Raw genomic sequence first — 18,069 nt, 5'->3', positions numbered from 1 at the left:
CACTGAATTTAGCTGGGAGATTTTCCAGGGAGATCCAAGAAGCCAGCATGAGAAGCAACTTGCCAGCAACCCCAGCAAACTGAAATATCGATTTTGTTTCATTTTTTTGAAGGCCAACTATGCTAATAAGTAAAATGTAAAAAGGAATAAAAACACAAGTTATACAAATGTCTTGAATGAGATATGAACTTTATTAAATACAAATTCCTTTATTATACAATGAATTACACTATACAAATCAGCTAAAATGCAAATGAAGTACCAACTATAGGTAAAATGTCTTCAATATAGTAGAAGAGCCCATTCCCCAAATCTAGGGGATAAACATAAGGAGGTCACACCTCAAATATTCAGTAATGCAGCATTGTGCAGTTATGTGGATGAACATAAATGTGGTTCTTTTGAACTTACCTGTATTCCACAATTCTAGAATAATTTTCAATTTCCACTTAGAGCTCAGTTCCACTCAGCCCCGCCTTTCTATATTTATTAGCAAAGGTGTCGTAGTTTGCTAGGCTCCAATTCGATTCCATTTATGGAGTAAAGATCATATCAGCAAGTGGGCAGGGTGCGGGGGGTGAATCAGCCATTAAATATCACATTTATCCTGACAGAAACTAAACAAACTCCTACAACTGTAATTTACATTGAAATACATTTGGTGCAATATTTCAAAGTAATTGAAACTTTTCGCATCTGCAATAAGGACTATAACAGCTGGAGAAAGCTAAAGGATTCATGTCCCCTATACACAGTGTAAGGAGCAATTTTGTGTCCTTCAACAATATCCAGCCCATGCATTCCCTAGGAACTAAAAACATTGCTGTAGTAAGGGTCACTTAAGGGGGAACACTAGGATCCAGTATTACCATTGTTCTACAACTGGTCGTTAGGTGTATTCTCCTCCACACCTTGCCTAAAATCATACTGAAGCAGAAAAGGAGATGGTACCTCAAAGAAAAGAGAAAGGGCTTTTTGGGGTCATGCCAGACTGCAAATCTAGGAAAGAAAGCCTGCACAGCAGTGGAATTTAGACCTGAATAAACTGTTGCATAGCATTTTATTCATGGCAGACTCTCAAAACTGACCTTATTAACAAAGTCCTGGCTGCAAGATCCAGACTATTAATAAGTGGTGTCCTTAAGCCCAGCAACATGCTAATACCACAACACTGTGGACTCACTAATCCCATTGGTTTTTTCTATTTGAGAAAGTGGCAAGAAGAGAAAGACCAATCTTGGTGATGGAGTGACACTCACCACTGGGAGATGCAATAAACCAGAATCAGGGAAAAAAAAAAAAAAAAGATATTATCAGTGCCTGAAATTTTGATTTTTTTTCTCTATATAATGCAGCTATGTCCCAAATCAGAAGGGCTTTGTATAAAACACTTTCAGAAAGAAGACACAATTTTAGACAGCAATGTGATGATAATGGATAATGCAAATTAGTTAGAGACATGCAGGCTGCCTTCTCTCCGATTAATACGCCACACAATATACACCCAGTTCTGCACCAGCAGCATTTATCAACACAGCAAAAAAGCAGACAATAGGTGTACAAATTATGGAAATCCTGAGATCTCAAGCTCCACACATTCCTGATACACAGCAGAAAGGAGTCTATAAACCATTGTTAGGGTCTAATTGTGTTCTGCCTTTTCAAAATCCAGTGCACAAAAAAAGTACACAGAAAGTCAGCTCTCCACCAGTGTTTGGTGAATGAAACTAAAGGATTGCTAGCACCCACTTTTAACACCTATTTGAAGTGTTTCTCATCACTAAAATCCCGGTTTCCTAGACAAAAGTTTGCATTACCATGAATATTAACTTACTTCACTGAATGACAGTGTTCAATGTAATTCACATTTCATTTTAGCATGCTTGGAACAGACTATACTGTAGCTAGAAAACAGAATTAGAAAGATCAAAAAATGCAGCTCCTTTAAAGGGAATGAATTGCCTTTCCAATTGTATGTTACATATGCAGAAGAGATCAGCATGTTGTCAATGTAAATTGATGTTTAAAAACCCCCCACAAACTGTTCTGATGTATAGATTGTTATATATATGTAGACAGGGGCAGCCATATTTGCTCATTTTACATTCAGACTGCTTCCAGCTTTTGCTACACAACTTTGAGCTTTGGACAGGTCTTACAATTTTCATTCCAACCACAGATTGAAGGAAAGAAAATTGCTCCTTCCTGCAGTGTTGTGTTCTGCTTGTGGGGAGCACAAGGAGCCTTCCCCACCAGCAGAATACAGTGATCACTGCCAGTGGCTATAGAAATTGGGCAAAAAAAGCCTGGCAGTCTGGCTGTGCTGAAGTTGATTGATTGACTGACTTCAGAACAACCAGTCTGCCCATACATGGATCAAAATTCATCTGGTTTAGCAGGAACTGGCCGAATTTCCATCTGTCTATGGACAACTTTACTACTTGTTTCAACAATGCAGATATCACTGAGGTGAGGCAGTCACCTCAATGGAGTCACTGCCTGTCTAATGTCTTATCTTACCAGTTGTTAGGACAGAGGACAGTTACTGCAAATTCAGTGTTATCTACAAATCACTGTATTTACAATAACAAACAGAAGTTAAAAGAAAAAAAAAAAATCACAAAATGACTAAGCCCAACTAAAGGCTAGACACCTCCCTGTTTTATTAAGAGTATACTTACTTTTTTTTTCCTGAGGTCTTCTGGAGATCAAGGTTCTTCTTCATCCCTTTTGTCCTTTGGCGGTAGGTGATCCTAAATGCTGCAGATATTGTTGATATAGGCATTGTTTTCTGACGCATCTGCCTGTGAACCCAGGGTGGCTTGGTGTCACAAACTCAGACAGCCATCCCTTGATACCATGAACTCACAGGAAGTTGGATGAGTGATTATCGATGTCATGCATCCCATAAGAACTGGCACTGGACTACAGAGCAGCTAGTCTGCAGGAGCAGGAGGCAGCACTGGACATATGGAGAGTATTGCAGAGAGAAGTGTTTTTGTTTTGTTTTTTTTAACTATTCCGATTAGAGTTGGGCTTTTAAGTGTTTGCCTGGGCAAAATTAAAATGAAATGCAATCTATATCTGCAAAATAAACACATTTCTTCTGCCATTGCATTCTTAAGAACACTGCAAGCACACCTGTTATAACAGTTGATCTGCCAGAAATCTAGTGAACTCCTAACTTCATGTTTGAGCTGACAATGCTGTCTCTACTGCAGTAAAAATCCCAAGTAGTGTCGTCAACCCTGCCCAAGTTTCCCCTACTGGACTACAGAACACCTCCCCCTTAGGTTATGAAGACATAAAAGGAGGAGGAGTTTAGCTGACAACAATGCATGGAAATGCAGTTCAGCAGAGAAAGGATTTTTAAAGAGATAACACATGGTGAAACGTGCACACATTGCAGAGATGTACTGAGAATGTTTGGGTTTTTTTTGGCTCATAAACATACTTTAAGATAACCACAGCAATAACAACTCAAAAAACGCAGTCAGTGAAAATACACTATAGTTTCCTTTTACTCTGAAGGCAAAAGAAAACTTTTTACAATATGTTAAAGGGTGAAAAGTCAAAAGGGTGCATTCATATACAGTACCATTACTGGATACATACATCCTTCCTATGTCCACACAGGAAAGCAGAGCATTTTTGGTGTATGACTTCTAAAAGATGAGGTTTACTCGTTCACAAAGAACTAGAGACATCACTGAGATATCAGTTTCCTCAGTGAAACCACTAATAATGTACTTGGAGATGCTGCCTAAAAGAAGTTTCAATACATTCAGTAAAAGGGTTTCCCAATCTTTTCTTTAATAGCCCTAAGAAGTCATATTTCCCAAGCACCAATACAAATATAGTGATGTTCCTTATTTTCTATTTATTTTTTAAAGCAACACCCTGATTATTCACCTGTGATTTTGCAAAGAGAACAGACAATAGTGACCAGTTAGAGGAACCCCAAATAGTCTGGGAAAACACTCATGCATAAAACGATTTGAAGGAAGACTTTTCCTTGTTGCATATATTGCCAGATCAGATTACCCATTTTATTTCTGTAGTGCAGTAGAGGAGAATCCGATTGGCTGCTGAACTGTTTTTAAATCAACGTTTCCTAAGAGAAAATAATTACTGACATTTCAAAAATGCAACTTGCTTGGCTATTGTGCTGACACTTAACATCAACACTTTTGGAGTCACTTACCTAGAACAAATAAACAGATCAGAAATGTGAAGTCAGACATCCTTATCTGTATAAAAATCAGTTGGTAAATCAGTGCTAATTGAAAGGGTCAGAATGACAGCCAGGCAACAAGCATTTGCAGAATGGCAAGTCAGCAAAGACAGTTTTTACAGTTTAGCTAAACCCAATTGTTTTGAGATAAGGTATACAAATAGAGAGTACATCTCAATAGAAGGGACACGGACAGCAATTAAGACCTAAAGCACAATATTGTCCTGCAGCGCTTACTCCTCATATGACAAATCTTAAAGCACAACTGTAGGGAATTTTTTTTTTTTTTTTAATCTGCATTGTAAATAAAAGTAAAGTCTTATGAACTGTATGTCACGTTAAACATGGCTGTACTTTCTCTAATAGTTACACTTTCATGGAGGACGGATTAGTATAGCTATCGCTACACTTCCGGCATTGTTAATATGAGGTGTATGACTCTCATAAACAGAAGCTGCACTTTCATTTGTCTGCTCATCTTCTCCCCTGCCCATTCATACAGTGCTCTGTATTCTGTGAACTGTTCACAGGGAAGAAAGGTGGGCTAACAATACTGTGAGTATGAGAACCAAAGCAGGCCCAAAGTATAGTAAGAGTTTTTTGATTTAAATATTAAAGAAGTACATTGATACTTAACGTGATAAACTGCAATTATTTACACTTCAAATTTGGAAAAGAAAAAATTTCCTGGTGCTCTGCTATAATGCAGGATAGTCATCAACAATGGTAACATGTAAGACCAAGGTGAAAAAGCCAGGTAGGAACCTGGTGAACTGACTTTTTCAATATAGCAATAACCCTTGCGTATTCTATAAAAAAAAAAAATATAGTTTGGTTTACATACACTAGGGGGTCCATTTATAAAACATTTGGATGAATGTCACATACATTCATGCAGACTACATGTATTGTGGCCCTAATTTCTGTTCTAGATTACTTCCTGGGATTATCAGTGCCCTCTAGTGGCCAAAATGCAGTACACTTTTCTGAAATACTTCAATGAGAAAACATACCACACATTGGCCCCTAAATGGAACTGATGATCATAGGAATTACTTTACTATAATAACAAAAAAACAGCCAAAATTTGTGCACCCTGCATAAATGTGGGTGACATTGAATGTTTTATATACAGACCCCCCTCAGGAAGAGTTTCTTTTTAGTCACTTCCATGTATAAGGTCTATTGTTTTCCAAGATACTACAGGTAACCACATTCTTCTAAAAATGGTGAAGCATTAAATACAACTTACACATCACAATTTTACATTGATATGAAATGCCTTGCCGTACTAGCTTTCCTTGTCTGGTATATTTAGTACCCACTTATCTGGTTTACATTTAAATACAGTATTTATAGCCTGAGCACATTAGACATATAAACACAGAAATGCTACATTCTGATATTCATTTCAAATGCTTCAACAAAGAGTGGATCACAAATGTTCATTTTACCAAACTAGACCAAACTAGATACATTACGTCATGGAATTTAACATTGTAGAAAAATATATGTGTGCCATTTCTAAATTATTGCTTGTATAATTATAAATATACAAAGTATATTTCGCATCTAATCCATATAGCAATATTATATCTAAATATAGCTTCTTTGAATATAAAGTTATTAAAATGAACCCTTTGGTTCCAAAGAGGCTTTTTGCTTTCCTCTTTTGCGGAAGGGACACATTTCAGAACAAAAAACATGAAATAAAAATACATACTACAGATTCTAGAATAACAATAGGGTTTATGCATACAACAGGATATTCACACATTAATTGCAATTTAAATTATGAGTTTGGGATTGGAAACATTACGAACAGCAAATACAAAGCTTTTTCCATTTAGAACCAGAAACTTCTTTTAAAGGGGTCGTCCACTAAGCAAATTAAAGTGCTTAACTTGCATGAGCCCCTCATTTAGTAACAGAAGGTCTAATCTACAAGCAAAATTTACATGCTGTCAGCATGTGCCCCATGTGCTCATTTTCTACCAGCAGGGCCACTGCAGGTAAAATCAGGCATTTAGATAGCAAGGTGGTTTGTGAGTTCTGCAACATCCGAATGGCTGTAGTGTTACTTCAAACAAAAGTAAACAGTGTATATTAGTATTTCGAATGTGTATGTTTTTAGGAGAGCTACAAAACTAACAATGGAGAGGTCAGATGCAGAAATTTGTGTTCTGCCTAGCATGGAAAACCCCTTTAAATTTAAAAAAAAATGTATTGCAGATAAACATTTTTTAAAATTAATACAAAGCAGAGAGTTTCAACATCAGTTTGAATCATGACAAAAACGAGAGAGGGTGCTATCTTACAGGCTAAAGCTTTTCCCATCCATTCTTTTTACTAAGCAAAGAATACAATTCTGAGCTTAGCTGGATTCTGTTTAATAACAAAAAAAAAAAAAACTGCAGCATTCAAAGCACCTCTCTGATACCCAAAAGGCTGGCACACACAGGCCGAATATCGTCCGGTATAGGCCGGTTCAACAGTAACTGGCCAACATTCGATCCATGTGTACAGCAGCCTGTCCAGCAGAAGCCAGTCTGGCTTTTATTGAACGGGCATGTTGAAAGACCAGCATCCAGTCAGCACTTACAGCCAATGGTTGTGAGAGCTGATCAGTGTGTTCTGGTGGGAAAGGGGGGCAGTACCCCTGTCAAAACACAATAGCTCAGCGGGGAAGACTGCCGCATTAACATTGCTTAGTTAGTACAGCGCCTTCTCCGTTTTCTCTTTCAGCCCGCTCAGGTGAGGCATTAAAGTCAGACTGACAGCACAATTCAGCAATTAACGAAAAACTGATCCAGCAGTGTGATTGGGAGGGCACCAGTAAAGCTAAACAGCATAAGTTACATATTAACAACGCAGAATATAAATGATCGCTGCACCAGTGTTTCAATAAACCTCCCTGTTATCAAACCCAGAAACCTTTACTGCAAGTGAGAACTCTAGAGCTCCTCTGTGAACAAGATTATTTCTTATAGGCATGTGTTGGCTATTTTGTTAAATCCCATCTGAACAATCCCCTTAACCAGACTTTTTGTGTAAATGAAAAAAACTAATGCCAGCACCGAACATATTTTACAGCCCAATAAAACATTCACTTTCAGCCGTGGTTCACAGATGCAGTTCTGATGCTTTCCAGAACATATAGATTCGCATGTCAAGGGAGATAACATGGCTTTCTATGGTGTTCATTCACACCTATGCGTTCCATACGCGATGCAATTTCCAAAAGGTTCCTGTGCGTGTTTGGTGCCATGTGGTGCATTTTTAAGCCTCATACATTTGAACAGAAACAGCAGTAAAAATGCATAGCTGTTCAAATGCAATTAATTTCAGTGTGAGATGCACCTATTTTAATAATCACAGAAATCGCAGCTGTGTAAAAAAAAAAAACAAAAACACCACAGCTACTCCTGAAATCACACTTGAAAACGCAAATTGCACCGCATCAGTGTGAACCAGGGATAAAGCATATAAATACATCCCAGGTGCATCAAAACAAAAGTGATTAAAGTCTCAGGTTTTTTTTTTTCCCCCCCAAGAAGCACACAGCCCAAGAAAAGCCTTTCCCTTGCCAGCATCCTGCTCCCTACACATTGAAAAGCACTAGTCCTCACTCAGCAGGGGGCTTTTATTTTTGTTTGTTTAAATAACAAACCTGGTATACTTACCTGCTCTGTGCAGTGGTTTTGCAAAGAGCAGCCCTGATCCTTCTTTTTATGTCCCCTGGCCCATCCCTCCTGCCAAGTGCCCCCAGAGCAAGCAGCTTGCTATGGGGTCACCCAAGCAGGCTCACTCCCGAGACACTGCAATGCAAGTCCATTCACGCACAGAGCCGCTGCTCGGCCCTGCCCCCTTCCTCTCCTCAATGGCTCACTGGCTGTGACTGCCAATGGCTCCCGCTGCTGTATCAGCCAATGAGGGGGAAGAGACCCTGGAGAGCCGAGGCTTTCGTGCACATTGCTGGATGGGGCTCATGTAAGTACTGGGGGTCTGAGGGGCAGCTGCACACAGAAAGTTTTTTACCTTTATGCAGAGAATGCATGAAAGTAAAAAAAACCTTGAGCCTTTACAACCACTTTAAGTGCAGAGATCAGAGAGAGTCCTTCTATACCGCATTCTGGAAAGAAGCAGGCTCTTCTGCTCAGGCTGTGACAACTCTATTAGGAAAACAAACTATAAGAATTTGCACACTTTTAGTTTTGGTGCACCTAGAATGTATTTAGACAATTTAAATTGTCTAAATACATTCTAGTCACAAGTTGACAATGAAGGCACAAGTCTATTGGTTACTAACTGGGACAAACTGGCACATCAATAATACGATGATCTATCCTGCTTGCTTTAAATATTCATTGTTTAAGTTCCGTATATCTCAGAAATCAGTGTATCCCACAATGAACCAAAGCCAACAGACAGAATTATTTTGCTTAATTGATCAAATACCACATAATTGTGGTCACTCTAGTGAGCACACACTGCCACTGTAAGCAGAATACAGGAAAATAAAGACCTGTACAATGTACAAATTCGTAACGATCAGGTGAATACATATTTGAAATATAACATGTGCTTATATGTTTACGCTGCCTGGCAGTGAATAAGGTGCACAATCATTTCATTTTAACCTTTAGTTGGTATTGTACTGAGCTCAGATTTTTAACAGAGATATTTAATATAAACATTTGGTCTTTGCTTCATTTGTGGCTAGAATGGTATCCAATGTATACAACATTTAACCTTGAATGAAATGAATGAAAGCGAATGTGAGAACACAAACTGCATTGTTTGGCCTTGAAGGTGCAAGTTTGCTATTTTATATATAGCAATGCACAATCACCACACCGAAATTATGCTCTCCTGCATAGAGAGGCTAATTAACTAAGAAGCTGGTGAAGGAAATATTAAGTCTGAGAGGCTCATCCGATTGATCTGTGCAATAAAACACAAGCCACATATGCACGTTTATGCTAACTGAGGCTTTCTATTAGGTAAAAAATGAGTTCTATCACCAAAGGCAATATGCTGCTGTCTGATGTCCTGTTGTGGATGACAGGAATCAAAGCACTATCCAGGTCATTTAGGTACACTTGAGGGAGAAGCTGACCTCCTGACCCTGCTCGATATTCTACCTAAAAACAAAGGACAAGATAAATATATCAGTATTGGGATACAGAATTATTCCACAAAATTTCCATTAAAAAAATTCCACATAATTCCCATTAAAAAATTCCACAAAACATCCATAAAATGGACTAGTGTTTTGCTTTAAATAACCAAAGATATCTGTACCCATAAATGGATCTACCATAAATTCAGTACTTATGACGTTCTTTAGAGAAACTGACAAATATGGCAGTAAAGACAAAGAAATACCATGTCAATATCCATAGAGACTCGAAGTCCTATCTTGTTCATTCCTCTGTTCTTCAAGGTCTTTATATGTGGGCACAGGGCAGCTCCACAGGCTGTGGCGATTTCTTTAGCAAACTGAATATGAGCTGTACCACTGACTGGTTCGCGCTCTCTAAGAAGATAAAACACCTACAAAAAAAGAAAAAGCTTTAATATGATTCAGCTTTAAACCCAATGTATTTATTACCACAATACAATCAGGATGCATAAGCAGTAATAAATACCTTGCTTTTTTTTGTTTGTTTTTTTTTTTAGTTTCTAAGTGCTGCAGCTAGGGATAAAATACCCAGTCTGACATCTATTCTGCTCAGGGCACTGCATGTGTACGAGAACAGCTGTCTGACTTTCCAAGATGCTGTCAGCACTTGGTATTTTTATCTGTGCTAGAGGACTTACAAAAAAAAAGCAAAATAAAACAAAACTAAGAAAGCAATGTATTTACCGTATTTGCCGGCGTATAAGACGACTTTTTACCCCTTGGAAATCTTCTCAAAAGTCGGGGGTCGTCTTATACGCCGGTATACGGCATACTGACACTTTTTAGGGGGGCGGCGCAGTGCCGCCGCCGCCTCCCCCCCTTCCAACGGAAGGGACACTAAGTACAGGGGTGGGCAGGGGCTGTTTCTTACCTGGCTCCGGTCCCATGACGATCCGGTCCAGGAAGCGCGGCTGCTCCTTCAGTTCGGCCACTGGATGTTCGCGCGGCTGCTTGGCTCCGCCTCCTCACCGGTGATTGGCCGTCAGAACTGTAGCTCAGGAAAGGCACACAGGCGGCCAATCACCAGCGAGGGGGCAGAGCCGAGCGGCCCCGCGAAAATCGAGTGCAGGACAGCAGGTAAGTGTTCAGTGTAGAGGTGCTGCTGCAACCACATATGCTGGCTGCAGCAGCACCATACTAGACCATCGGTCAGCAAGTGTAATTGGTGTCAGTGGGAGGAATAGTGCCCCATCATTGGTGTCACTGATACCAATGATGGAGCACTATTCCTCCCACTGACACCAATGATGGGGCACTATTCCTCCCACTGACACCAACGATGGGGCACTATTCCTCCCCCCCACTGAAACCAACGATGGGGCACTATTCCCCCCCCCACTAACACCAATGATGGGGCACTATTCCACCGCCCACTGACACCAATGATGGGGCACTATTCCACCCCCCACTGACACCAATGATGGGACACCATTCCTCCCACTGACACCAATGTTGGGACACCATTCCTCCCACTGACACCAATGTTGGGACACCATTCCTCCCACTGACACCAATGTTGGGACACCATTCCTCCCACTGACACCAATGTTGGGACACTATTCCTCCCACTGACACCAATGATGGGGCACTATTCCCCCCACTGATACTAATGATGGGGCACTATTCCAGCCACTGATACCAATGATGGGGCACTATTCCTCCCACTGATACCAATGATGGGGCACTATTCCTCCCACTGACACCAATGTTGGGACACCATTCCTCCCACTGACACCAATGTTGGGACACTATTCCTCCCACTGACACCAATGATGGGGCACTATTCCCCCCACTGATACTAATGATGGGGCACTATTCCAGCCACTGATACCAATGATGGGGCACTATTCCTCCCACTGATACCAATGATGGGGCACTATTCCTCTCACTGACACCAATGACGGGGCACTATTCCTCCCACTGATACCAATGACGGGGCACTATTCCTGCCACTGACACCAATGATGGGGCACTATTCCTCTCACTGACACCAATGACGGGGCACTATTCCTCCCACTGACACCAATGACGGGGCACTATTCCTGCCACTGACACCAATGATGGGGCACTATTCCTCCCACTGATACCAATAATGGGGCACTATTCCTTCCATTGACACCAATGACGGGGCACTATTCCTCCCACTGACACCAATGATGGGGTACTATTCCTGCCACTGATACCAATGATGGGGCACTATTCCTCCCCCCCACTGATACTAATGATGGGGCACTATTCCTGCCACTGATACTAATGATGGGGCACTATTCCTGCCACTGATACCAATGATGGGGCACTATTCCTCCCCCCCACTGACACCAATGATGGAGCACCTATTCCTCCCACTGATACCAATGATGGGGCACTATTCCTCCCATTGATACCAATGATGGGGCACGATTCCTCCCACTGATACCAATGATGGGTCACTATTCCTCCCACTGATACCAATGATGGGGCACTATTCCCCCCACTGATACTAATGATGGGGCACTATTCCTGCCACTAATACCAATGACGGGGCACTATTCCTCCCACTGACACCGATGATGGGCACTATTCCTCCCACTGGTGTGCATTGGAAGAGGGGGAAGTAGGGGGTCGTCTTATACGCCCAGTCGTCTTATACGCCGGCAAATACAGTATTACTGTATATGCAGCAGTAGTAAATATGGAGGGTTCAATTGGGACTTAAAATGTATGTTACCTTAAATATTTATTATTTTTCAAGGTGTGTGTTCACAGATGTGTATTTTATAAATCATAGTCTCCACCATTTTCATGTACTTCTTCCTTTTGAAGTACCTGGTTGATCCTGCCAGTCACATTTCTTCCTTATTCTAAACTGACTACACAGAGAACAGAAACTGATGTGGGTTAGTGTGGCCAGTTTTCATCCTTTGGCTGGACATTCAGCGGTACAGGACACTGTGTAGACAGACCGCTTGCCTGTATTGGGTAATTTGTTCAACTAGCACACCAATCACACTCCCTCCCAATTGCAGCTTGCCTCTTGAACACTCCCCATGCTCAAGCAGGGCTAGCATCTGGCCTCAGGCTGGACAAATTATGGAATACTGGCACACTGTGTATCCGTACAGTGTCCTGTGACAGCCCCCAATCCCCTTCAATATCAGGAAGAAAATAGGCATGGTCACGACAGAACTTTTTTAACTTGTTAAAAAAAAGTAAGAAACAACATTTCTGAAGCGAAGCATGGTGCCTGCATAGTTGTAACTGTACTACGAAGTGTCCATATCATTGCATGTTCACAACTCCTCTAAATCAAAACCCCATCTGTTTTGGGGATTTCACAACTGTTACACAAACTACAAGGTGGCATACCCATTAAAAAAAAAACACCTTATAGCATATAAATCTCATCAAATGAAGATTGAGAATACTATTGTGTCCTTTAGCCACAATATTACAAAGCATTAAAGAAGTTATAAAGCCTAACCCTTTTTTACCCGAATGCATCCCTTGCACTAAAGGTAAAAAACGTTTAGGCATCAGAATCCCCCCCTCACCCCCTTCCTTTTACTATCCTGAGCCCTTATTCGATCCAGTGCTGAGCAGGTCTTCAGCTCTTCTCTCACTTAATGTCTGGGTCTCACTGGCTTTGCTGGGGCACTGGAAGCCATGGACTCCCACTGCTATCAATCAAAGTCAGGCATGAGGGAGCAGGGGCAAGGCCAAGTCTTGCTGTCTGTGTCAATGGAAGCAGCAGCGGGGCTCCAGAGCAAGCACACACGTGCCCCCATAGGAAACTGCTTCTTATGTGGGCACTGGACAGAGAGGAGGAGCCTGGAGTGTCAGCGGGGCACCCGAGAAGAGGAGGTTCGAGGACGCACTGTGCAATTCCACCGCACAGAGCAGATATGAACATATTTATTATTTCAAATAAAAATACCTTTACAACCACTTTAACAGTGGGTGCAAGTTCTGCTGTTACAGTACAAAACAATGCAGCGAAAGGGTTTTTCTTTTTCCCCAAACTAATTTACATTTGAATGGCAATGTTTCTGGAACCCAAGAAGATTCCAGAACCTCTACAGAGCTCTGTGGTTTTGTAAGCTTTTTAATGTATATCTAAAGCCCAAACTCATTTAACCTCCCTAGCAGTATGAATATTTCAGATTTTTGGTGCTGAAAGCGGTACCATTATTTTGCATGGAAATATGTAGTTTTTTTATTGTAGGCTGAAATATTTAGGAATAACTCACTGAAATCTGTCCGAACAAGTGTCTATTAAACATCCCGGGTATGATAAAATTTGAAACACAAAATCATAAATGATAATTTAATAAATAATCATAAAAAATAATAATATAATAATAATACATTTAATTCAATAATATAATCAAACCAAAAACACTGAAATTTGAAATATAGCGCCAAGTTCGCACATCACTGAGCAAAGTTGCAAAATTGTTTTCAGTGTCTGATGACGAATTTCTCCACGAATCATTATCACTCAATTCTGCAAGTGGTTCTGATTTACTATCGCTGTTCTTTAGATGGTCTAAAACCGATTTTGACCTAAAGGGACGCTTTTTGGACGCCATGGACTTTTCTAAGTTTCCAGGCAGAAAGAACAGTCAAAATGCAGACAGGGGACAGGACAAAGCACTAGGGACAAAATGTATGTGAAATGGTTTGAAACAGCAATGTTTTACTATGTAAAATTCGTTTTGAAAAAAATTACTTTTTTAAAATTTTCAAATTTCCCGCCGCCACCCGTATGTCCCGACGTCACAGGGACCGGAACACAGAAGCCGGATGCCGGCATCAGCCGGAGGAGATGGCCGGGGACGCTGCAGGGGACACATCGTGGGAGCGAAGGACAAGGTAGACTCTGCAGGGACTCCCTATGCAGCGCCACATGGTAAGCCCGATGTAGCTCGGGGTTACCGCTTTTGGTACAGAAACTTTACCCCAAGCTACACTCGGGAATACCGCCAGGGAGGTTAAAAAGTTTTTGGTAGCCTGGGAAAAGGCTAGTACCTCAGTCAGGTTTGTATTTTTTTGGGTCCCCAATGGGGAGATTCACTCTCTACATCAGTCCCAGAAGTATAAGATTTTTTTTTAATTTGGAGTTGTCACCAGAACAGTATCAGAGGGGGAACCTTATAGTCAGGACACCTGTTCTGGTGACAACAGGGAGTAACTCTTATTTTGAAGAGTTTACCTCTTACTTTCTGTTGTGTCCCTGGGGCAGGAAGTAAAAACAATTCTCCCCAAGAGGACACAAATTGCACAAAAAAAAAAAAGTATTTTTTACTATTACCTACACTATCCAAAACTATTAAAAAAATGGCCTACATACACATGAACCCCTATTTCTTATTCAAAGATGTTTCCTGTTCCATAGCCAAAACAGGATGTGATAGGAAATCCCTAAAAAGTGAGAATTTGTAGTTGTCATCAGACCAAGTGTCCCCACTGAAAAATTACCCCTCTATTCCCGTTCTGGTGAGAACTCAAAATTTTGTTTTCTGCTTTACCTTTCACTCTCTGTGATTATGGCAAACAGAACAAATTCAGAGAGTGGATCTCCTTAACAGAGACACTTCCTCAAACTATCCAGTACAATGGATTTGTCACAGCCGTACTCTTGCCTGAGGTATGACTTGACAATTAGCCACTCACCTCTGTACACTTTACTGTTTTATCATGAGCTTCAAAATCAGTTTCCTGGCAAATCCTTTCACTTGGAATTCCTTCCATGGACTGGCCATCAACAGGGCTTATGACTCTACAGAAGAGACCAAAAAAAAATATAAAGCAAAAGCAAATATAATAAAACATGGGATCGTTGGTTGCAATCTGCGGATACCTGCACCTTAAAGGAATGGGTTTGGCAAGGCCCCACATATAGACTGTACATTTATTTTCCTTTTCTCTGTCTATTTCTAGTATAGATACATGTATTACTCACACATTACCTTTCCTGTGGTAGACTTGATCTTTCCATAAAGGGATATGCTGACTGGCTGCTTTTCCCCTGCAGCAGGCAAATATATACTCTGCACAGGTCTTTATTTTATGTCATGATCGGTATTCTCTATATATAATGTCACCGTGTTGATCTTTTTTAGTTTGTTTGGTTGTTTGTTACCATTCCTTTCTAACCTTTATACAATCCAATTCTTTGTACTGTAAAAGTATGCTTTATTTTTCATTCAATAAAAGATTTTGCTTTCTTGGTAAAAAAAAAAAAAGTTTTAGGGGTCGATTTATAAAACATTTATATAGCTATTCGTCCAGATTCTGCATGTACGTTAATACTGTGTGAATGGGGCAAAAATGGATGCTCTTTAAAGTGTAACTTTAGTCAGAAAATTAACCAATTGCCCTCCGCCCTATAGCAGAAGTAATGCTACAGGGCAGCAGGGCTGCGCAAAAACACACACACACGCGATTTGTATTTCCGGGTGAAGTGCACGCACGCGCCACCCTACCCACGCTGCTATTGGTAGCAAGAGATGTCGGTCACCAGGTCCCGTCCTTGGCGATCGTCGGGGAAAGCTGACAGGGGAAAGACCTATGTGTAAAGTCTCTCTCCTGTCAGCATGGACATGCTATTTTCTATCTTTGCAGGGCAGAGGGATACAAAACAGTATGTCTCCCTACTAAAACACAGCACACAGTTAACCCTTGGATCACCCCAGATGTGAACCTCTTCCTGCACAGTGTCAGTGCTTTTTATTAGCACTGATCACTGTATTGGTGTCAGTAATGTCAGTAGCAGTTAGTCAGTTCTCCCCCAGTATCAGAATGCCCGATGCAGTGCCGCTATAAGTCGCTGATCGCTAACCATTACTGTCATAAAAAAAAATAAATTTCCAGTATATGTACACTGTCCTTTGTACACCCTATAACTTTCATGAAAACTAATTAATTTACACGTATTGGGATTTTTTTTTTGAGCAAAGACACGTAGCAGAATACATTTTTTCCTAAATTTATGAAGAAATTTGATTTTTTTAACATTTTTATTGTTATAGCAAAAAGTCAAAAATATAGTTTTGTTTTTTTTTCAAAATTGTCAGTCTTAAATACCACCAAAAGAAAGCTCTATTTGTGGGAAATAAAATTACATAAATCGTTGCATGACCACACAATTGTCAGAGTAATGCAGCACCATGACTAGTGAATCAAAAAAATGTTATAAAAGAACCTTAGTAAATAGGCCGATCTCAATCAAATCATAACTAATAAATTAAATTAAAATAGGAGTGTGTATTAATACTTAGTGCCACTCATCAATCCATCAATATTGTGCAAAAACATATATTGATATTAATGTGCAAGTGCAAACTTAATAATACATAAATAAATAAAAATGATCATTTCCCCCTGATGAAGTCACATGACCCTGTGACGCAACACGTAGGGGAGGGGCTCTGACGTCACAACGTTGCATCGGAGAGGCTTGGAGATCTTAGTACGGACGGAGGCAGGCAGAGAGATAGAGGCAGAGGAAGAGGTTTGCTTACTCACTGCTTATGCTGTCCTGGATCACCAGAGAACCTTATAATGCTGTGAACTACCACTATTGGCAGCAATAAAATTCTGCTACAAAAAAGGATAAGGCACCATGGTCTTTTTTCTTTGTTTCTTCATCTGATTTACATTCCCCACACTGGAGAAAGGAGGATATGAGAAAGAGGTGACCCCAGGAGGGGAACAAGGAGATCCCTAAAGAGCTGGTTTAAATACTCACCTATGAGCAGCAGCCTAAGGAGAGAGAGGAGAGTACAGGAGTATCCATAATAGATCTACACTTACCTCGTGGAAACATCCTATACATCAGCATTATTCCATCAATCCTGGAAGGATTAAAAGCGTATTTGCCTGAATTTATTTGGGCAAATATTAAGGTGAGCGCATAGGGAGATCACAAGGCACCTGAGGCAAAAGGGAATAAGGAATTCACCTGCACATTGCACTTACTTCAAAAGACTTTTTATTTATTTATTTATGTATTATTAAGTTTGCACTTGCACATTAATATCAATATATGTTTGTAACGGAACCGGAACCCAGACCACACTGAGTTTTTCCGTTATAGCACAACTTCCCCTGTCCGAACACCATCCACGGACCACACCCTTGGAATCCCTCAGGAAAATAGACAGACAACCAGCTCCTACTAAAACAGGAAGTCAACTACTCTTTATTTTACACAAAACATGTTTTATACAGAGGGCGGGGAAAGACAACCAGGGACAGGAAACACCTCATCACCCCTCCCCATCCAACCAGACACAGAACAATGGGATGCAACCATGTGGCAAAGGACATTGACCAGCCCCCACACCAATACACAAACAGTACATCCCATAATAGTTGGCTGGACAGGGAGACACAGCACAATGGGGGGTAGCACATGGTAACAGACAATGGACAACACACTATACACAGGACTCAGACATTCACATACACACCCTGTAACCCTTAACAGGCACAGGGTGCCTTAAACATAATGAGGGGGACATGAGCTGACCAAGCGGTCCCCCCACCCCCAAAAGTCACTCCCGTCACAATGTTTTTGCACAATATTGATGGATTGATGAGTGGCACTAAGTATTTATACACACTCCTATTTTAATTTAATTTATTAGTTATGATTTGATTGAGATCG

General features: G+C 40.7%; 1 protein-coding gene across 4 annotated transcripts in view; it reads right to left on the bottom strand.

The window, feature by feature from the left end:
- Positions 1 to 172: 172 nt before the first annotated feature.
- Positions 173 to 18,069, bottom strand: part of ZFYVE16 (zinc finger FYVE-type containing 16) — a 94,271-nt gene continuing 76,374 nt past the window's right edge. For all 4 annotated transcript variants that reach the window (XM_089693213.1, XM_089693214.1, XM_089693215.1 and 1 more), the window contains 3 exons: positions 15,072 to 15,177; positions 9,623 to 9,790; positions 173 to 9,378 (listed from right to left, as the gene is read on the bottom strand). In XM_089693213.1, the coding sequence (XP_089549339.1) occupies positions 9,217 to 9,378; positions 9,623 to 9,790; positions 15,072 to 15,177 (436 nt within the window). In that variant the 3' untranslated portion in view covers positions 173 to 9,216. The remainder of the gene's footprint in view (positions 9,379 to 9,622; positions 9,791 to 15,071; positions 15,178 to 18,069) is intronic.

This window comes from Staurois parvus, unplaced genomic scaffold (assembly GCF_062004578.1).
Source record: "Staurois parvus isolate SC_StPar_1 unplaced genomic scaffold, SC_StPar_1.0 ptg000618l, whole genome shotgun sequence".
NCBI classification, from domain to species: domain Eukaryota; kingdom Metazoa; phylum Chordata; class Amphibia; order Anura; family Ranidae; genus Staurois; species Staurois parvus.
The sequence above is the reverse complement of the archived record's forward strand: the minus strand, read 5'-3'. Positions and strand labels throughout refer to the sequence as shown.